Here is a 23850-nt window from a genome sequence, read left to right as displayed (position 1 = left end):
TTTTTCCAGTGTATGGTTAAATCATTGGATACTACCAGATTATCAATCTCGCAGAACAATTTGCCATGCTTGACTGGTTTGTTATTGCTTTTCTGCATGCCATTTCTTTTCCAAGTTGGCAGGTATTCAACAAAACTGTCACACACATAATTTGAGTCAGTTATGATCACAAATTCATGAATACCATGTTCAATAGCCATTTCAATGGTTTTGAAAATAGCAGTTAGTTCTGCAACTTGACTGGATCTTGGTCCAATGTTGAAACCTACAGATATATTTGAGAATCCATTTGCCCCAGTTATACCAATGCCAGCGACTAGTCTGCGCTCATTATCAATAGTGGCATGGTAAGAACAACCATCAACATATACCCAAGGTAATGTTTGACAATGGTCTTCATTGTACATTTTATATGGGGAAAGCAATTGTTCTTCCAGAAAATCATCTTCTGATAATTTTTCCCCAGGATCTCTAGCAGTACAGTCGTGGAGCTCAGCAAGCCCTTGTGCGACTGGATTCTTTTTATTCTGCTTGTAGCGAATTTCTAAGGGCCAGCCTTGTAAGGAAAGAGTCCACGCTGTTATGCGGCTATTAGACAAATTCCCATCTCTTATTCTCTCACTTTGCAAATATAGCAAAGGCTGGTGGGCCGTTTCTACAATAATTTTCTCGCCCTGTATATAGCTGCGGAAATTTTGTAGAGCCCATACAGTAGATAAGAGGGTTTTTTCGCATCGTTAAACTTTATTTCTACTGGGGATAGATTTTTGCTCGCATAAGCAATGGCTTTGTTCAAATTATCATGCTTTTGGTATAACACAGCACTCATGCTTATATCTGTGTAACCTGTCTCTAAGAAGAAAGGTTTGCCACCTTCAGGGTATGCTAAGCAAGGTGCTTGAGTGAGTTTTCTCTTCAGCTCTCTGATGGCTGTCTCTTGGGACTCACTCCAGTGCCATTTCACATCTTTCTTCAGAAGAAGTAGTAGTGGTTTAGTTAATTCCGCATAATTATCAATGAATTTGCGAGAATAATTCGTCATACCCAGGAATGATCTCAATTCCTTTAAGTTAGTCGGGTTTTTAGAATTCACTATAGCTTCCACCTTTTTCTTCTGGGGATTTAATCCGTCAGAGGTAACTTCATGTCCCAAGAAGTTTACACGAGTGCGGCACCATTGAGCTTTTTGCAGGGATAATTTGACACCTGCCCTTTTAAGTTGGCTGAGGACGTGTTTAAGCTCTGCGATGTGTTTTTCAAAGTCTGTGCTTTTGATTAAAACATCATCAACATAAGATAAGGTCCCCCTTTCCAGTGCGTCAGGCATAGCCTTATGCATGAATACAGCAAATTCATGTCCAGAATTTATGTATCCAAATGGAAGTCTCTGGAATGCATACTGAACCTTTTGGAAGGAGAATGCTAGCTTATATTGGTCCTCTTCATGTACCTTTATGGTCCAATATCCCTGTGCACAATCAATGGCAGTGAATATTTTGGATCCCTGCATTTGTGCTAGGCACTGGTCAATGTATGGTACAGGCCAGCCAGACATGTATACTCGTTTGTTTAGCTGTCTTAAGTCAGCACACAAACGCCATTGTCCATTGGGCTTAAGGACACCTAGAATAGGATTATTATAAGAGCTGTGCACCTGTCTGATAATACCTCTTTCTTCCAAATTCCTTATGATCTCTGCAAGAGAATCATATGAGGCTAAGGGAAGTCTGTATTGTTTGACAAATACAGGTGGTGCATCGGGATCTGTTTGTATTCTTGCAATGTGCAAGTCTGTAGTACCACAGTCATAAGAATCCTTAGCAAAAATATCCTTGTACTCCATCAGTAGTTCTCGCAGCTGTTGGCGTTCATCATCGCTAGAACAGCCATTAGCTAAGGATATTTGCTCTTCGACTATTTGCTGAAATCCTGGAAAGATTTCAGGCTGTCCTATTTCATAGGCTTCTTCCAGTCTAGAGGTGAGATCCCCTTGATTATAATTTACATTGCTCCCATGACTCTGGGTATTGGGGTAATCTTGCTGTTTGATTGGCTGATCAAACACCAGAGAGGCTTCTTCAATTTTACAGATGCCTTCCTCTGAGCTGAAGGGATAAATAGACTGAATATTAAATAGACCCTCTGGCATAGATGCAAAGGATTGTTCTATTAATTGTTCTTCAGTTAGGTATCCTTCAGGTATTAGCCCAATTACATTATTCTGGAATCCAAAAGTGTAATAACTTGATTCCAGTGCATATCCTATGGTAGTTCCCTTGGATAATGTTATATCCTGTGGGGTCATGTTATGCACAATAATATTTATTGGAACAGTTCCAATATTCACCATAGGAGTGTAGGTTACTGAGACACCCAGATTTTGTATTCTATGGGAGAGGCAAATCAGTGTTTCAGAAGTTTTTAATTTCTGACCTCTCTTTACCTGTAAGGGTAAAAGAAATTTATCAGCCCCAGCAGGAATTATGACATCGCTAGATACCTGCATATTCACAGCATATGGCAATTGCTGGTTTGATTTCAGGGCTGCATTTTCATCCTGAAATACTTCAGGGTCCCCCTTTAACCTGCTCCAGAGGCAAGAATTAATCAAATCTATTTGTATGGCATATCTATGTAAGATATCATTGCCAATGTATATTTGATTATGGGGAGTATTTAAAACTAAAAACAGGTGCTTCACTGACTTATTTCCTATAGAGATAGATAATAAGCACTTAGCGGTGATGTTATAGCTTTCAGACCTGTCATCCAGGTTGCTGACACTGTGGTCTTGGGGAGAAAGATATTTAATCACTTTAGGTTCAGCTATCTGCGCTAATAAACCTTCGCTTATATAGCTAGCTTCCTGTTTTAAGTTTATTTTAGCATACTCGGTTTTACCAAGGTCATGCACTTGTATAGGGATAAATAGATCCTCTTTAACTCTCTCAATCCCTGTGAGGTATTGAGTGTGGCCTCCCCCCTTAGGGATTTTATGATCCCCCTTGTGGAGTGATATGGTTAATACATCGCCATCTAGGGAAATATTCGCTATCTTTCCAGGCGAAATTTTAAAAGTATTACCATCAGAGCCACTAAAAGGAGTCTGATCGTCTATTTGTAGAATAGTGATTTCAGGTGCAGAGTTATTCCTGAAATGAATCTCCACAGCATCTGGTTTCTCTTCCACCACGTGACAGCTATGTCGGGCGTGAGATATACCAGATTTTTCATAATTGATAGGCCGTTTAACTTGCGACCAAATTACATTATTTATGCAATCAATTATGGTGCTTAATCGTTTCAGGAGATCACTACCAATAATTAAACGATCAGTTGGCAGATCCACTATAATGACAGGGTGTCTTATGACCCTGTTCCCCAATTTAAATTTTAACCAGGCAGTACCGTAGACTTTTAGGGAGTCACCCCCAACACCTATTAGAGAACCGTCAAATTCTCTTATTTTGGGTTTGTGGGGTGTTAGCTCATTTAGCTGTGTGTAGTACCTGTGGGATAAGATAGTTGCCTGTGACCCAGTGTCAATTAATCCCCTGATAGGGTTGGAGACTGAATCTTGCAGCTCAACTAGTACATAATATCTTCCTGCAGTTTCTATCATTTCACACATAAAATTTGCATTCTTGTACATCTGTGGGCTTCGCCACGTTTTACCTGGATCCGCTGCGTCATTCGATGCAGAGGAAATTTCATACCTACCTGTTTCCCCTATGACAAGGTCAGCTGGGTTCTTGTGTACTGCATCTGTGGAAATAATGTTAAGAGAACACTGCAGAGGAAAAGTTTGGTTAATTTTTCCCGGCTGATATCGCTCATTGTCACAGCTAATTTGTCCGTTTCCGGTCTGTGGGGAGATAACATGATTAGTATCATTGATATTTATTACTACATTTTGTATATCTCTCCCCTCCCCTTCAGGTGATACTGCAGTATTTATGACTGTGCCTGTGGTCCACTGCTGACCACTGGCTGTACCCCTAAAAAAGTATTGTTCGGTTGCTGAGCCGTAGATTTTTGACTCATATTAGCGATTTGTTCGCTCAACCGATTTAATTGGGTAAACAGCATATCTACCTGATTGTACAAGTTACCTCTACCCCTGGGCCTATCTCTTGGTGCCCCATTGTACTGATTCCTGGACCATTGGGTTCCCTCAGAATCAGGGCCACTATTTCTATTCTGGCGTGGTTGCCCCTGGGGTTCAGCTTGTTCAGCATTAGTACTTTGGGGAGCATTATATACCTGGGGTGTCTGGTTACCCTGAGAATATCTTCGCCGTTTATTGTATCTACCCTTGCGCGGAGACCAATTATTTGGTGAGTATTCTCTTTGTGAGTAATTATTCACCTGATTATGTCCCCCACTTTGGTTATAGTCTCCCTGCACCTCAACCTGTGTAGGGGGAGGGGCAGAATTAAACCTCTGTGGAGATGGCCTGTTTTGACTGGCCACCTCTGCATAAGTTCTGTTTTTAGACTCCAAATTGAGGGGTTTAGGTGACACCCTAGTTTCTGCTACAATTTTGGGTTTTGATTCCTTTTTAACCCCCTGCTCACTGGACTGATGAATAGAGTATAACTTCGTACTCTCTTTGATCAGCCATTCCAATGAGCAGTCCTCATCAAAATCTCTAGCTAAGTTGATTTTGATGGGTGTAGGCAATGCTTCAAAAAATAAATTTACAAATTCTGAGCCATCAAATCTGGGATTATCTTCAGCCATACTGTACGCATTTTTCAATACAGAAAGGAATTCGATTGGACTCTGATTTGCACGACACTTTAAACCATATACCGCTATTTTCGCGGCAGTTTTAGTGCGATATTGCCCGAATTCTTTTCTGCATTGTTGTTTTACCCCATTCCAGGAATGAATATTCATATCCTTTAGTGAAACAAAGAATTTGTGATGCTTACTGTCAAATACCCAAGGCAGAAATTCAATTTTCAATTTCTCACTTGTAACATTCATTATAGCTAACGCATTTTCAAAAGCCTGTAAATGATCAATTACAGATGTTGTTCCCTTATTGGAGAATATAGGTACTGCGCGTTGTACGAAGGTGATTATTTTATGGGAATCATAGACTTTATCAGACTTATTTTGGGACTCTCTGTTAGAGTTTCCCTCCCCCGCATCAGCTGCGCTACAGCTGTCCTCTGGATTTACATCCTGAGGGGATTGTCTATTTGGGAAATCTACTTCTGACCCGTTAGGGGTCATTTGTCTATGTTGTTCTATATATTTTCGTACCTCGTCCCTGACGCGTTCGCTAAAGGAGTTAGCATTATCTGTATTATTCTCATTGCTAATATAGGGGTTTTCATTATGGCGATATGACCTTTTTAAATCGCTTAATTCTCTCTGGCTTTGCGCAAGCTGTTTATTTAAATCTTGTATCTGTGCGATTAAGTCCATATTGTGCTTATCTAAGGTGGCTAGGTTTTGGGCAAATTCATCCATTTTATTTTTGGCTGTTTTTAAACCCTCTTCGCGTCTGCGCGAGGAACGAATACTATTTTCTAGCTCCTGTATTTGCAATCGTTTGTCTGTGACACAAAACGACATTTCGTCAATTATGCATATTAAAAGGGGCCAAGATTTTAGTATTAGTTCTTCTCGCTTTTTGGGATCTTTGCATTGATTAATCATTAATAATTCCTGGAAGAATTCATTCTCTTCATTCCACATATTATTATTAACGGTAATATTTTTAGCCCTAGTTTCAAGCATATCCATAAAATCATTTAATTCACCCGCAATATTAAACTTCCCTTTAAGGTAACTTAAGATATCTTTCTTAAGGACCTGACCTTTAGTAATAGGTATGGTTATGGGACCAATTTCATTGCTATGTATAGAATTAAATGAGTCACTTCTGGCTACAGACATTATTGTATTGGTTTAGTATTTATTTAACTAAAACGCTAATACAATTTTTGCCAATAAAAAAAAAGAAAAATTTTATATTTCAAAAAAAAAAAAAAAATATTATTAATTTTGAAATATGAAAAATTAATATTCCGAAATATGAAAAATTAATATTTTTTTGATTAACTTTGAAAATATGAAAAATTTATATTTTTGATTAATTTTGAAATATGAAAAATTAATATTTTTATTAATTTTTCAAAATTAATCTTTAATAATACTTCAAGATATTAATGTCAATCTCGAAATATGAAAATTAATATTTCAACTTTTCAAAAAAAAAAAATTATATCTTCAAAATATTAATATCGAAATATGAATTTTTTTTTTTTTTTTTTTTTTTTTTCTTTTATAATAATTTCTATTTACTTACAAATATATTATATCAATTATGATGGATATTATTAAATCTCATGCAATGCCTCCAATTATTATGTCAGTATATTTATGAAAATCTTAGCAGTGCTATCCAAATAATATATATAAGTTTATGGCAGGGTTATAAACACAATACAAAGAAATAGAAACCCTTATCAACCATGCACCTACTAGACCATACAATTAATATAAATATCTGAATTCTTTTATTTAGTTAATATCCATAAACATATTGAACTATATTTGCAATAAAAGGAAACTAAATAAAAGTTTATATGCGTTAGAACCAACTCTTAAGATATGCTATTCTTCTTACAAAACCCAGAACAATATACCTTCACAATTCAGCCTTATTTATTTAACACAATGGGACTAAAAACCTTTAACATCCAAGCAATACAATTCTAAACAGTGTTTATAAAACAATAGGATAAAATATATATTCTGCTATTTAACTGCAATTTATCCTAATACAAAATTAACCGACAATATCAGAACTTGTATAGATGAGTTACTTAGCCAATTCAGACACAGATTTGAACAATACCTAGGCTTATAACTACCAATTTAAAATACAATATACTTCACCAATTTTGAACCAATTCGTAGCGGTCTTTAGGTCATCTCATTTGAAAGAAGGTTTTTGCACAAATCAAGGATAAGTTTTAAGCTCCTTGCTGAAGTGAACTTTTTTTTTTTCAGGTATATCGCAGCCAAAATCAGATCACTAATTTTCAACAAGTTACAGACAACTCTCTCTTGTGCATTCAACACTCCCATTATATAATCATTGATGACATCATGTGGGTGGCACTACGGGAGCTGACCTTCCCATTGGTTATCTGGGAAGTCTAAATCGGATTGGCCCTTGGAAATTTCATTTTTAACAGCCAGAAAGAACCTTCTGGCTGTAGTTCTCGCAACATAACACCAGGTGGCAGCATACAGTACAACATAGCAATACAATACAGCATTTCTGACATTTTTAAGCAAGTTAATTTTTTTTTTTTTTTTATAAAATGGTTATTTAATCAGATTACACTCTCTGCATTAATCATATATAACCCCAATTACAGATGGTTAATATTAGGTTATTTTTTTTTTTTTTATTCTGATACCAAATATGTTATATTATTAACATTTTATTATATCAAGGCAATTTAATACTGCTAATTAGTAGCTTAAAATGCATTACAATTTTATCGGTATCCTGGCATTTATATGTGAATAATAGCTTATTTTTAATTCAGTATTGTACTGTATTCCAAGTGAATCCTGTCTATGTAGATCTGAAATAAGAAAATAAATGTTAATAATCACTTCTCTTCAGGTCCATAAACATCTATTCATGTTTTTAAACACACAGAGGCTAAGTAAGATCTTTTATGTTTTCAAAACATATAAATATATATACACATATATATATATACACACATATATATATATATATATATATATACACACATACATGCACATTCACTTCTATGTAGATTTGAGATTATCTGTCTGAAAAATATAAACAAAACAGAATTTATTACACATTTTTGACTGATTAAAACAGTTACCTCCCAAGCTTAGCAAATACCCATGTAATAATAATATAGAATTAGACAATTTCCCAAATTTCTATATTTAATACATTCTGGGGCATGTATTTAAACAGAGAGAGAAAAAAAAATGTTTATTTGCTGTCTGCTTACGTGAACTTCCAGAGTCATACCTCAGCATCTGTCTTTGTTTTCTCTGTGTTATTTTAATCACCACATCTGGTATTATCAGCCACATAGCCTGAGTCATTCAAAACAAATTTGTGCTAATTATCAGTTCCCCTTGAAAAATGTTTGCAGTTCTCACATTTCTTCAGACGGATCGGCATTTCTCTTGGAGGAAATCCATATATATGGGCCTGTGTCCTGTTCTATGTATCAAAATGCTGCCTTTTACACAGCAGGAGGGGGCTTCAAAGGTTATGCTCAAGCCTTTGGAGACATCCTGTCTGCATACTAAATGGGGGAAGAGCTGAACATGATTGAAGTCAGTTTGTCTGAGAGGAATGAATCATTTTTTCTTTTTCTGATCAGTGAAATGTCTGATCAAAAATACAGATTTATTAATCTGGAGATATATGATTAAAATATATATATTTATTAACCTCACATATACCATGACATGATAAGAGTTTTAGCCTGATGCAGACGTGTTTTCAGCCAGTATATGATGTTTGTCAAGCTCCAAGGACCAGCGTAGAGTGTTCACAATTCTGATATTTTGTTTTAGAAGGTATAAAGTCAGAGGGCTTGAGCCCAAGTAAAGTTTCGAGTCATTGTTGTCAAAATCTAAGTTGAGTCGCAAGTCTACTTTGATTATGTCAAGTCGAGTCACAAGTCATTAAATTCGGGCAGTCAAAGTCATGCGACTCAAGTCGACAACCCTGCAGGATACTCTCTATTTGATGTTGTCCCTTCTAGAAGGCTCTATAAAACTATGGCATACTTAGTTCTGTTTTCTTCTTGGATCCTGCAAAAACTAGTGCAACTGTCAACATGGATCAGAAGGAATTTAGTGATTATTTATGTTATAAAGTATCTCTGGACTTTTCAATATATATTACTCAAATCTTAAACATCTTTCTAGTTTTATTTCTGTTTTTAAAATAAACTAAATGGTGAACTTTTTTATGTTATCTAGATGAAGAAAATTGCAAGACGACAGCAGCAGCAAGACCATGAACAATTAAGCACACAGCGTTTGGGGTCTGTACGTGGGAACAGGGGAAGCAGCAGACAAAGCAACGAAGACAGCGAAGGTTAGGAAACAAGCAAATACTTCCAAACTCCAGACATCAAACAAAAGTTAGGATATTTATGTGAGATTTAGGCAGATTATTCTGTAGTTTTCTAGATAGTATACACTAAAGGGTAGATTTACCAAGCAGCGGATGCTACAATCTATTCCCGTAGTTTCCGGCTCTTAAGTTAAGTAGCAGCAGTCATAAGGCCGCTGCTCCTTAACTTGTCCGCTACCTTTTAGGCCAATGGGCCCCAAATGTGCAGGGGGCAGCATTGCACAAGCATTTCACCAGAAATGCTTGTGCAATGTTAAATGCTGACTGCGTATGCTGTTTGTATTTAGCGATGCCGGGCGGACATGATTAGTTACAGCGAATCATGTCCGCCCAGCACTTAATATATGTGTTTTCAGTTTTCAGATTAGGACAAATGTAAAAAATAAAAAAAACACAATACATTTTTCCAACTTTTGTCCATAAACAATAAACAAGAGGGTCATTAATGTAAAAAATGAACAAATACATGCATTTAACAACCTATTTAGGTGTCTAAGGGACATGAAACTGCACAGCAACAAAAGAATAGTAACTACTCAGTATTTTATTGCATTTCATTCTGTTTCTGCAGCTCATTTCAAATCACGTCACACTGGGCGCCACCATCTTGAAGCACAGGTATTCTCACAGCCTGTGACTGAAGCTTTGTGAATTTACATATCAATGAGGTCAACTTTTTGACAACTGTATAAAGTGTTTCAGGTTAGGGTGCATGATACAAAGCACGAGCTGTACATTTTACAGCTGCTACATTGCTATATGAAGGGTATTATTGTTGAGTACTTTTTTTAAACTGTAAAACTGTGTAAAAAAATGCAAAAATGTAAAGCTCACATGATGTATCATGCACACTAACTCCCGGCAAATGACACAGCTATAAAAATGTGGCCAGTATTACTGATCTGTGAGTGTGGACTGCTTCTGTCACAGGCTGTGAGAATACTTGTGCTCCAAGATGGTGGCGCCAAGTATAAAGAGGCAGAACTTCAGTATCTGGAACCTTTAAGTTATTAGACAGGGTAACAGATTTGAAAATAGCTGCAGGAACAGCATGAAATGCAATAACAGTCACCTAGATTACGAGTTTTGCGCTAAACAGGGTGCGAAACAAACACCAAAAAAGTTGCGTTATTTCACTCTCCATAGCGCTGCCATTACGAGTTACTAAAAAGCCTCCTTGTGCGTGCGATATGGTGGCATTAAGCTCCATATCGCACAAAATCCAAGGGCTGATTTGATGTGCTTGTGCACGCTTTCCCCCATAGACATCAATGGGGAGAGAGTGTTAGAAAAAAACCCTGAAGTGCGGAATGAAAAATCTCCGTAAAGCAACCCCATTGATGTCTATCGGGAAAAAAAGTTAAGTTTAAACCTAACACCCTAACATAAACCCCAAGTCTAAACACCCCTAATCCGCCGCCGCCCCCGGCAATAAATAAAGCTTTTAACCCCTAATCCGCCGCTGCTGACATCTAAATAAAGTTATTAACCCCTAAACTTCCGGCTCTCACATCGCCGCCACTAAATAAACCTATTAACCCCTAAACCGCTAGCCCACACACACATTGCAAAACATTAAATTAAACTTTTAACCCCTAAACCTAACACCCCCCTAATTTTAAATTAAAATTACAATATAACTATCTTAAAATAAATAAAAACTTACCTGTGAAATAAAAATAAACCTAACATTAAACTATAAATTAAACTAAGATTACTATTGTAATAAAATAAAAAAAATACTACTACCAATTAAAAACCTAAATTATAAATTTAAAAAACCTAACACTACGGAAAAAAAATAAATCTAAAATTACAAAAATTAAATTATGAAAAATAAAAAACACTAAGCTTACAAAAAATAATAAATGAAATTATCAAAAATAAAAAGAATTACACCTAATCTAATAGCCCTATAAAAATAAAAAAGCCCCCTCCAAAATAAAAACACCACCTAACCTACAAAAACACAACCAATAGTCCTTAAAAGGGCATTTTGTAGGGCATTGCCCTAAGTTAAACAGCTCTTTTACCTGTAAAAAAATACAAAGTCCCCCCAACAGTAAAACCCCCCACCCAACCAACCCCCCCAAAACAAAAATGGGCATTTGTATGGGCATTGCCCTTAAAAGGGCATTCAGCTCTTTTCCAAGTGCCCAACCCTAATCTAAAAAAAAAAACACCCAAATTTTTAAAAAAAAAACCTAACACTAACCCCAGAATATCTACTCACGGTTCCTGAAGTCCAGTCATCCATCTTCATCCAGGCGTCGAGAAGTCTTCATCCAGGCGGCGACAACTTCATCCATTTCAGGGATGTCTTCTATCTTTGTCCCGGTGGAGCGGAGCTATCCTGGAAGTGGATTACATCCTGCGAGGATTTTTAGAAGCTCTCATCCTATTGGCTGATTTGAATTGTAAGAATCATATCAGCCAATAGGAATGCAAGGTATGCCATTTTGAAACGGCTACCTTGCATTCAACTTCAGTGTATGACGGTGACCGTATGAAGAGGATGCCCCGCACAGGATGGGATAAAGATAGAAGGCATCCCTGAGATGGATGAAGGTGTCGCCGCCTGGATGAAGACTTCACGCTGCCAGGATGAAGATGGATGACCGGACTTCAGGAACCTTGAGTAGATATTCTAGGGTAAGTGTTAGGTTTTTTTGGGGGTTTTTTTTGGGTGGGTTTTTTTTTTTTTAGATTAGGGATGGGCACTTGGAAAAGAGCTGAATGCCCTTTTAAGGGCAGTGAAAAAGAGCTGAATGCCCTTTTAAGGGCAATGCTCATACAAATGCCCCTTTAGGGGCAATGGGTAGTTTAGAATGTTTTACTGTTGGGGGGGACTTTGTATTTTTTTTACAGGTAAAAGAGCTGTTAAACTTATGGCAATGCCCTACAAAAGGCCCTTTTAAGGGCTATTGGTAGTTTATTGTAGCTTAGGGGGTGTTTTTATTTTGGGGGGGCTTTTTTATTTTTAAAGGGCTATTAGGTGTAATTGTTTTTATTTTTTATAATTTCATTTATTATTTTTTGTAAGCTTAGTGTTTTTTATTTTTCGCAATTTAGTATTTATTATTTTTGTTAATTTTAGATTATTTTTTTTCGTAGTGTTATTTTTTTTTTATTTGTAATTTAGGTTTTTAATTGGTAGTATTTTTTTATTTTATTAGAATAGTAATGTTAGTTTAATTTATAGTTTAATGTTAGGTTTATTTTTATTTCACAGGTAAGTTTTTATTTATTTTAAGATAGTTATATTGTAATTTTAATTTAAAGTTAGGGGGGTGTTAGGTTTGGGGTTAATAGTTTAATTTAGTGTTTTGCGATGTGGGGGGCCTTGCGGTTTAGGGGTTAATAGGTTTCTTTAGTGGCAGCGATGTGGGGGGGCGGAGGTTTAGGGGTTAATAGGTTTAGTTTAAGTAGTTACGATGTGGGGGACTGGAGGTTTAGGGGTTAATACTTTATTATAGTGTTGGCGATGTGGGGGGTCTGTGGTTTAGGGGTTAATAGTTTTATTTAGGTGTCGGGGATCAGCGGATTAATGGTTAATAACTTTTATTAGTGTCGGCGATGTTGGGGAGGTTAATATATTTAAATAGTGTTGGCAATGTGGTTGGAGGCAGATTAGGGGTTAATAACTTTATTTAATAGTCGAGATGTGGGTGGGCGGCAAAATAGGGGTTAATAAGTTTTAAATAGTGTTTGCGATGCGGGAGGGTGGCGGTTTAGGGGTTAATAGGTTGTTTATGGGTGTTAGTGTACTTTGTAACATTTTAGTTATGAGTTTTGTGAAACATTTTTGTTTCTCAAAACCATAACTACTGCTCTCAGATGGTGGTATGGATCGTGTTGGTATAGGCTGTAACGCAAGCATTTTAGCCTGAACGCACAACCTGTAATACCTGCTCTATGAAAATCCCACACAAAAACAGAATTTATGCTTACCTGATAAATTACTTTCTCCAACGGTGTGTCCGGTCCACGGCGTCATCCTTACTTGTGGGATATTCTCTTCCCCAACAGGAAATGTCAAAGAGTCCCAGCAAAGCTGGTCACATGATCCCTCCTAGGCTCCGCCCACCCCAGTCATTCGACCGACGGACAGGAGGAAATATATATAGGAGAAACCATATGATACCGTGGTGACTGTAGTTAGAGAAAATAATTCATCAGACCTGATTAAAAAACCAGGGCGGGCCGTGGACCGGACACACCGTTGGAGAAAGTAATTTATCAGGTAAGCATAAATTCTGTTTTCTCCAACATTGGTGTGTCCGGTCCACGGCGTCATCCTTACTTGTGGGAACCAATACCAAAGCTTTAGGACACGGATGAAGGGAGGGAGCAAATCAGGTCACCTAAACGGAAGGAACCACAGCTTGCAAAACCTTTCTCCCAAAAATAGCCTCCGAAGAAGCAAAAGTATCAAATTTGTAAAATTTGGCAAAAGTGTGCAGTGAAGACCAAGTCGCTGCCTTACATATCTGGTCAACAGAAGCCTCGTTCTTGAAGGCCCATGTGGAAGCCACAGCCCTAGTGGAGTGAGCTGTGATTCTTTCAGGAGGCTGCCGTCCGGCAGTCTCATAAGCCAATCGGATGATGCTTTTAAGCCAAAAGGAAAGAGAGGTAGAAGTCGCTTTTTGACCTCTCCTTTTACCAGAATAAACAACAAACAAGGAAGATGTTTGTCTGAAATCTTTAGTAGCCTCTAAATAGAACTTTAGAGCACGGACAACGTCCAAATTGTGTAACAAACGTTCCTTCTTTGAAACTGGATTCGGACACAAAGAAGGTACAACTATCTCCTGGTTAATATTTTTGTTAGAAACAACTTTAGGAAGAAAATCAGGCTTAGTACGCAAAACCACCTTATCTGCATGGAACACCAGATAAGGAGGAAAACACTGCAGAGCAGAAAACTCTGAAACTCTTCTAGCAGAAGAAATTGCAACCAAAAACAAAACTTTCCAAGATAGTAACTTAATATCTATGGAATGTAAGGGTTCAAACGGAACCCCTTGAAGAACTGAAAGAACTAGATTTAGACTCCAGGGAGGAGTCAAAGGTCTGTAAACAGGCTTGATCCTAACCAGAGCCTGAACAAATGCTTGAACATCTGGCACAGCTGCCAGTCTTTTGTGTAGTAAGACAGATAAAGCAGAGATCTGTCCCTTTAGAGAACTTGCAGATAATCCTTTCTCCAAACCTTCTTGTAGAAAGGAGAGAATCTTAGGAATTTTTATCTTATTCCATGGGAATCCTTTGGATTCACACCAACAGATATATCTTTTCCATATTTTATGGTAAATCTTTCTAGTTACCGTTTTTTTGGCCTGAACCAGAGTATCTATCACAGAATCTGAAAACCCACGCTTTGATAGAATCAAGCGTTCAATCTCCAAGCCGTCAGTTGGAGGGAGACCAGATTTGGATGTTCGAATGGACCTTGAACAAGAAGGTCCTGTCTCAAAGGTAGCTTCCATGGTGGAGCCGATGACATATTCACCAGGTCTGCATACCAAGTCCTGCGTGGCCACGCAGGAGCTATCAAGATCACCGAGGCCCTCTCCTGATTGATCCTGGCTACCAGCCTGGGAATGAGAGGAAACGGTGGGAATACATAAGCTAGGTTGAAAGTCCAAGGTGCTACTAGTGCATCTACTAGAGTCGCCTTGGGATCCCTGGATCTGGACCCGTAGCAAGGAACCTTGAAGTTCTGACGAGACACCATCAGATCCATGTCTGGAATGCCCCATAATTGAGTTATTTGGGCAAAGATTTCCGGATGGAGTTCCCACTCCCCCGGATGAAATGTCTGACGACTCAGAAAATCTGCTTCCCAATTTTCCACTCCTGGGATGTGGATTGCAGACAAGTGGCAGGAGTGATCCTCCGCCCATTGAATTATTTTGGTCACTTCTTTCATCGCCAGGGAACTCTTTGTTCCCCCTTGATGATTGATATAAGCAACAGTCGTCATGTTGTCTGATTGAAACCTTATGAATTTGGCCTTTGCTAGTTGAGGCCAAGCTCTGAGAGCATTGAATATCGCTCTCAGTTCCAGAATGTTTATCGGAAGAAGAGACTCTTCCCGAGACCATAGACCCTGAGCTTTCAGGGATTCCCAGACCGCACCCCAGCCCACTAGGCTGGCGTCGGTCGTGACAATGACCCACTCTGGCCTGCGGAAGCTCATTCCCTGGGACAGATGGTCCAGGGTCAGCCACCAACGGAGTGAATCTCTGGTCTTTTGATCTACTTGAATCATTGGAGACAAGTCTGTATAATCCCCATTCCACTGTTTGAGCATGCACAGTTGTAATGGTCTTAGATGAATTAGTGCAAAAGGAACTATGTCCATTGTTGCAACCATCAATCCTATTACTTCCATGCACTGCGCTATGGAAGGACGAGGAACAGAATGAAGCACTTGACAAGAGCTTAGAAGTTTTGATTTTCTGACCTCTGTCAGAAAAATCCTCATTTCTAAGGAATCTATTATTGTTCCCAAGAAGGGAACTCTTGTTGACGTGGACAGAGAACTCTTTTCTTTGTTCACCTTCCATCCGTGAGATGTGAGAAAGGCTAGAACGATGTCCGTATGAGCCTTTGCTTTTGACAGGGACGACGCTTGTATTAGAATGTCGTCCAAGTAAGGTACTACTGCAATGCCCCTTGGTCTTAGAACCGCTAGAAGGGACCCTAGCACCTTTGTGAAAATCCTTGGAGCAGTGGCTAATCCGAATGGAAGAGCCACAAACTGGTAATGTTTGTCCAGAAAAGCGAACCTTAGGAACTGATGATGTTCTTTGTGGATAGGAATATGTAGGTACGCATCCTTTAGATCCACGGTAGTCATAAATTGACTTTCCTGGATGGTGGGTAGAATCGTTCGAATAGTTTCCATTTTGAATGATGGTACCCTGAGAAATTTGTTTAGGATCTTCAAATCCAAAATTGGTCTGAACGTTCCCTCTTTTTTGGGAACTACGAACAGATTGGAATAAAATCCCATTCCTTGTTCCTTTATTGGAACTGGGTGTATCACTCCCATCTTTAACAGGTCTTCTACACAATGTAAGAATGCCTGTCTCTTTATTTGGTTTGAGGATAAGTGAGACTTGTGGAACCTTCCCCTTGGGGGTAGTTCCTTGAATTCCAGGAGATAACCTTGAGAAACTATTTCTAGCGCCCAAGGATCCTGAACATCTCTTGCCCAAGCCTGAGCAAAGAGAGAGAGTCTGCCCCCCACCAGATCCGGTCCCGGATCGGGGGCTATCCCTTCATGCCGTTTTGTTAGCAGTGGCAGGCTTCTTGGCCTGCTTACCCTTGTTCCAGCCTTGCATTGGTTTCCAGGCTGGTTTGGGTTGTGAGGCATTACCCTCTTGCTTAGAGGATGCAGAATTAGAGGCTGGTCCATTTCTGCGAAAGGGACGAAAATTAGGCTTATTTTTAGCCTTAAAAGAGCTATCCTGTGGAAGAGCGTGGCCCTTTCCCCCAGTGATGTCTGAAATAATCTCTTTCAAATCAGGTCCAAATAAAGTTTTACCATTGAAAGGAATGTTAAGCAATTTTGTCTAGGATGACACATCCGCTGACCAAGACTTTAGCCAAAGCGCTCTGCGCGCCACGATAGCAAACCCTGAATTTTTCGCCGCTAATTTTGCTAATTGCAAAGCGGCATCTAAAATAAAAGAGTTAGCCAATTTAAGTGCGTGAACTCTGTCCATAACCTCCTCATATGGAGTTTCTCTACTGAGCGACTTTTCTAGTTCCTCGAACCAGAACCACGCTGCCGTAGTGACAGGAACAATGCATGAAATTGGTTGTAGAAGGTAGCCTTGCTGTACAAAAATCTTTTTAAGCAAACCCTCTAATTTTTTATCCATAGGATCTTTGAAAGCACAACTATCTTCGATAGGAATAGTAGTGCGCTTGTTTAGAGTAGAAACTGCCCCCTCGACCTTGGGGACTGTCTGCCATAAGTCCTTTCTGGGGTCGACCATAGGAAATAATTTCTTAAATATAGGGGGAGGAACAAAAGGTATGCCGGGCTTTTCCCACTCTTTATTTACTATATCCGCCACCCGCTTGGGTATAGGAAAAGCGTCGGGGGGCACCGGAACCTCTAGGAACCTGTCCATCTTGCATAATTTCTCTGGAATGACCAAATTGTCACAATCATCCAGAGTAGATAACACCTCCTTAAGCAGTGCGCGGAGATGTTCTAATTTAAATTTAAATGTCACAACATCAGGTTCAGCTTGATGAGAAATTTTTCCTGAATCTGAAATTTCTCCCTCAGACAAAACCTCCCTCATGGCCCCTTCAGATTGGTGTGAGGGTATGACAGAACAATTATCATCAGCGTCCTCTTGCTCTTCAGTGTTTAAAACAGAGCAATCGCGCTTTCTCTGATAAGTAGGCATTTTGGATAAAAGATTTGCTATGGAGTTATCCATTACAGCCGTTAATTGTTGCATGGTAATAAGTATTGGCGCACTAGATGTACTAGGGGCCTCCTGCATAGGCAAAACTGGTGTAGACTCAGTAGGAGATGATGTAGTATCATGTTTACTCCCCTCATTTGAGGAATCATCTTGGGCAATATCATTATCTGTGGCAGTACTGTCCTTACTTTGTTTGGACGCTATGGCACAATTATCACATAAATTTAAATGGGGAGACACATTGGCTTTCATACATATAGAACATAGCTTATCTGAAGGTACAGACATGTTAAACAGGCTTAAACTTGTCAACAAAGCACAAAAAATGTTTTAAAATAAAACCGTTACTGTCACTTTAAATTTCAAACAGAAAACACTTTATTACTGAATATGTGAAAAAGTAGGAAGGAATTGTTCAAAAATTACCAAAATTTCACCACAGTGTCTTAAAGCCTTAAAAGTATTGCACACCAAATTTCAGAGCTTTAACCCTTAAATCCGTTTTTCAATTTAACCCCTATACAGTCCCAGATATAGTCTTTGCTAAGACCCAACCAAGCCCTGAGGGGAATACGATACCAAATGACGCCTTCTAAAAGCTTTTTCAGAGATTCTTAGATCCTCACACATGCATCTGCATGCCCTGCTCTCAAAAAAACAACTGCGCATTAATGGCGCGAAAATGAGGCTCAGTCTATGACTAGAAAGGCCCCCTGAATGAAAAAGGTGTCCAATACAGTGCCTGCCGTTTTATAAGAGTTCCCCAAGATTATAAATGCCAATTGTTAGCCTAAATCTGAATAATATGCACAAATAAAGCAATCGATTTAGCCCATAAAAATGTCTACCAGTTTTTTAGCCCATAATAAGCCCTTTATTCTGTTTGTTTGACTAAGAAAATGGCTTACCGGTCCCCATGAGGGGAAATGACAGCCTTCCAGCATTACACAGTCTTGTTAGAAATATGGCTAGTCATACCTTAAGCAGAAAAGTCTGCTAACTGTTTCCCCCAACTGAAGTTACTTCATCTCAACAGTCCTATGTGGAAACAGCAATCGATTTTAGTTACTGTCTGCTAAAATCATCTTCCTCTTACAAACAGAAATCTTCATCCTTTTCTGTTTCAGAGTAAATAGTACATACCAGCACTATTTTAAAATAACAAACACTTGATAGAAGAATAAAAAACTACATTTAAACACCAAAAAACTCTTAACCATCTCCGTGGAGATGTTGCCTGTGCAACGGCAAAGAGAATGACTGGGGTGGGCGGAGCCTAGGAGGGATCATGTGACCAGCTTTGCTGGGACTCTTTGCCATTTCCTGTTGGGGAAGAGAATATCCCACAAGTAAGGATGACGCCGTGGACCGGACACACCAATGTTGGAGAAAACGTCATTTTTTGAGTGAGGAATGAACATTGTGTTACAGGCTAAAATGCTTGCAGGATAGCTATACCAACACGACTCGTAATATGCGTTACTGGCCATTACGCTGGAATGGCCATTTTTTTTTGCGGTAAAAGCCATACCGCAACACTTGTAATCTAGCCGATAGTGAGTAGTTACTATTATTTTGTAGTTGTGCTCAGCAATTTAATGTCCCTTTAAAACTGTTGCTCTAAATGTGAAAAAAAACTTTTCTGTGGGCAGAAAAGGCTTCAGAAAAATCTAGATATTTCCTAGTCATATAATTGGTTACTGTGGCAGCCAATAAGTAGGTAAGTTTCACTTTTGTTTTTAACAATCCTGATCCTTTTAAAAATACATTTTCTCAACATGACAAGCGATTTTATTTTTATTTTTTGGTCTTGCTGTTGAACAATTACAGAGCAATTAAAGATTTGTAACATACAATAATTTAGAAGTTTGTATTCACATACCAGATGGAGGGAGTGGAATGGAAGGTGTGATGGTTCCATATTCCAGGATTTCCCAGCAGCAGTTATTGTCACTGGATCCGAACTCCTATAACACAGACCTCTACAGACAGGGACTTACCCCGCCTCAGATGCCTGGAGATCACTTGCATCCTTATGGTGAGTGCTCAAAAATGTTCTGTGTAAGTTTTTGTTGTTGTTATTTTTATTTTTAAAAAAATGAAGCAGTGTAGAAAACATGTTGAAAATTATAAAAGTGTAACACAATAAAGTACACCTGACCTGAAGCAGGAATATAACCTTTTAACGCCGTTATGCCGTTCTATTCCGTCATATTTACACTGGGCTTTAAAGCCGTTATGACGGAATAGAACGTCATAACAAACGGCTGTCCTGAAGCCTTCTGCGCTTCAAGGACTTGATCGCGGTCTGGAGGGCGTTCCTAGGGTTGTAGGGATGCCCCCCAGATGCGATCCAATAATTGAAATCTCGCGATCGTATGCACGATCGCGTAGTTTCAATTTGTCTACATCGGAACAGGTGTTCCGATGTAGACACTTTAACCCTGTCACGAAAGGGTTAATAAAGAAACGTTCTGGTTATATAAGGTTAACCTGATATTGGTTGTGATATAGGTCCAGATCTTTCCTATTCAAAGTCCAGTTCAGACAATTCTGTGTCAGGTTTTAGCTTTATTTATGAAGTCAAATGCCTTGTTAAAAGAACTTGAAAGGCAGAGTTTAACTTTTTATGATACAAATTACAATCTATAAAAAAATAAAATTCCCAGTTTACTTCTATTATGATATTTATGTCTTTCTCTTGGTATAGATGTTGAATTATAGCCCCCTTCCTTGAGAGCATACTAAGGACAGATAAGAAGGGTGCACGTGTCTTAAGGACTATATGGCAGCCGTATTTGAACAATGTTTGTAATAATATTATACATATAACTCTTATCCTTCCTTTGTGTGCTCTCAACGAAAGGGGTTACATTTTAACAAAGGATTGCAAGAGAAAGAGATCAGTTTGATAACAGAAGTAAATTGGTAAACTTGTTAAAATTATATGCTGTATGAGAATTATTAGAGTTTTTAATTTTGACTTTAATATGTGTTTAAACAATTTCCTTTAAAGGGCCATGATACCCAAATGTTGAGAAACTTGAAAGTGATGCAGTATAGCTGTAAAAAGCTGACTAGAAAATATCACCTGAACATCTCTATGTAAAAAAGAAAGATATTTTACCTCAAAAGTTCCTCAGTAGCCCCATCCCATTGTAAAGGACGTCTAAGCAGCAAATCAGTATCTCTGTCCCGGGACAGCGAAGGGAGTGAGCTTACGTGCACACTCATCTTATTTCCCTATTCAGGTTAAGGAAGTTTACTATGAAATATCATGAGAGTTAAGTGAAATCTCATGAGATCACAGTAAAAGAGTTCATGACCTCAGCACTGCTGATGCTGATTGGCTGTTGTTCATTTCTTCATTTTTTTTTACCTGCAGCTGAGCAACAGCTAAAGTATATTTTTTTACACAGAACTTACTCTGCTGAGTATTATGTAACTTTAAGAGAGCTGTAGTTTTATCATAAGCTGGGCTCTCATTTTATCTGCTGTCTTCCATATGAGTTGATTGTGTATTTATTGCACCGTCTCTGAGGAATTCCATGGTTTCTGTCAGCAAATGTAGTGACACCACTGATAAACAGACCAACAAGCACAAATACTTTCAACTTGTAATACGCGTGCAAGTCAGCACGGTCGTGATATTGCTTATCGCGACTCGCACTAACAATTGCACACAACTTGTAATCTAGCTCATAATGTGAATTTATTAATCTCAGTTTTGCTTCCAGGTAATTTTGGAGCAAACGTATATCCATGTAAAAAAGGAGTTCAAACCATTAATTGTGAATATATTACAGGCTAACTGAAACAAAGCTTTGATCATTTACATATATTTTTTTTTAACTGATTAAATAAAGTTTGCTTTTAAAGGGACACTCAACCCAAATTTTTCTTTCATGATTCAGATAGAGCATGTAATATAAAGCAACTTTCTAATTTACTCCTATTATCAAATTATCTTCATTCTCTTGGTATCTTTATTTGAAATGCAAGAATGTAAGTTTAGATGCCGGCCCATTTTTGGTGTACAAACTTAGTTGTTCTTGCTGATTGGGGATAAATTCACCCACCAATAAACAAGTGCTTTCCATGGTTCTGAACTAAAAAAAATAGCTTAGATGCCTTCTTTTTGAAATAAAGAAAGCAAGAGAACGAAGAAAAATTGATAATAGGAGTAAATTAGAAATTGCTTAAAATTGCATGCTCTATCTGAATCACAAAAGAAAAAATGTGGGTTCAGTGTCACTTTAAGTGGTTATTAGGTCCATTTGAAACATGATTGCATAAGGAACATTGAGTGCTTAGAATGTTGAATTAGATAATAATATATTAAAGAGACACTGAACCCAAATTTTTTTCTTTCGGGGTTCAGATAGAGCATGCAATTTTAAACAACTTTCTAATTTACTCCTATTATCAATTTTTCTTCATTCTCTTGCTTTCTTTATTTGAAAAAGAAGGCATCTAAGCTATTTTTTTGGTTCAGTACCATGGAAAGCACTTGTTTATTGGTAGGTGAATTTACCCACCAATCAGCAAGAACAACACAGTGTGTTCACCAAAAATGGTCCGGCATCTAAACTTACATTCTTGCATTTCAAATAAAGATACCAAGAGAATGAAAATAATTTGATAATAGAAGTAAATTAGAAAGTTGCTTAAAATTGCATGCTCTATCTGAATCACAATAGAGAAAATTTTGGGTTCAGTGTCCCTTTAAAGTGAAAGTCAATCCTAGCATTTTACAAATGCTAGGATTGACTATTGAAACAAATAACGGGGACTTTCATTCATGAAGTATAAGATACTTCATGTAGAAAGCTCCTTTATTTGTTTCAACCGATCGCCGTTCTTAGCTGGTACAGCAGCCCACGGCTAAAAAAAAAATTTGCTAAGAGGTGACGTTTTCACCTCTTAGCCAATAGCCGTGCGGGAGATCCGGCTTGGCGCCCATGGGAGCCGGATTTACCGCACTGCTATTGGCTAAGAGGTGAAAACGTCACCTCTTAGCAAAAATTTTTTTTTAGCCGTGGGCGATCGATTGAATCAAATAAAGGAGCTTTCTACATGAAATATCTTATACTTCATGAATGAAAGTCCCCTTTATTTGTTTCAATAGTCAATCCTAGCGTTTGTAAAACGCTAGGATTGACTTTCACTTTAAACACTGCCAAGTGACAGCAAAATAAATCCTTCAAAAATGTAAATATGAACAAAGAGTTTACAGAGCTACTGAATTATAACTAGGGATGGGTAAAAATGTTGCAACATTTGAGAAATGAAACATATTTTAACACATTTGTTCATTCGTTTCAAACTTCGAATGTTTTTACAACATTCTATCATTTGTTTAATGTAATAATATTTCTAATGCTATCTTTAAATGTAATATTCAATTCAAATTTTTCTAATTCTAATATTGAATAATTCTAAATCTATTTGTATCTATTATGTATTACTTTACTTAATTCCCTACCACATGAACTATTGAACTTCTGAATAGCATTTGTTAAATTGACTGTTACATTAAAAATTTTGAATGTGAATATTCAATTTAATTATGAACATTCGAAAGTGAAAGTAACATTAGAAAACCAGAAATAACATTTGATTACCGAATATTAATGGATTTTTGTTCTAATCAATATTTGATTGTCCAAAACGAATATCCACAGGACTATTCGTTCTACTGAGCGAATTTCACTTTCACCACATTCGCCCATCCCCAATTATAACTTGTGGTTGATCATTTACCAATATAGTTTCTTCTTCTTCCTTATTAGATGCAGATGGTGTTTTCCATGACATGGACAATGAAAACCTCAGTTATGTAGGAGGAGCTATTCTGACGTCTTCTGAGAACAATTTACATGCCCGCGTGGGACCGATTGACCGTTTGTACTCCATGCAAAGCTCCTACTTTGCTTCTTGACCCCAACAAAGAAATAATGACTTTAAGACCATTTCATGTAGTGTCTCGAGAACTAGATGTCATTTGGGTGATTTTATCTGTAAAGAACGCTGACAATTGATTTGTCAAATATGAAGAATGTTGTAAATATTCTCATCATAAATATAAATGCCCAGTAGAAAAGAGTACGTCTCTCAAAGATACGGGAAATCTCTTCTTTGTTATGTCCAGCACATCATACCACCAGTCTTCTTAATGTTCATTTATTTTTTTTAATTTAAAGGGACATGGTACTCAAA

General features: G+C 37.8%; 1 protein-coding gene across 1 annotated transcript in view; it reads left to right on the top strand.

Annotated features, from left to right (window-relative positions):
* Positions 1-23572, top strand: part of LOC128663533 (LIM/homeobox protein LMX-1.2-like) — a 132033-nt gene extending 108461 nt beyond the window's left edge. Inside the window, exons 6-8 of the mRNA XM_053717906.1 lie at positions 9019-9136; positions 19517-19669; positions 23424-23572. Of these exons, the coding sequence (XP_053573881.1) occupies positions 9019-9136; positions 19517-19669; positions 23424-23572 (420 nt within the window). The remainder of the gene's footprint in view (positions 1-9018; positions 9137-19516; positions 19670-23423) is intronic.
* The last annotated feature ends 278 nt before the right edge of the window (positions 23573-23850 follow it).

Source organism: Bombina bombina, chromosome 6 (genome assembly GCF_027579735.1).
Source record: "Bombina bombina isolate aBomBom1 chromosome 6, aBomBom1.pri, whole genome shotgun sequence".
NCBI lineage: Eukaryota > Metazoa > Chordata > Amphibia > Anura > Bombinatoridae > Bombina > Bombina bombina.
Note: the sequence above shows the minus strand (reverse complement) of the source record. Positions and strands in the feature narration are given on the sequence as shown.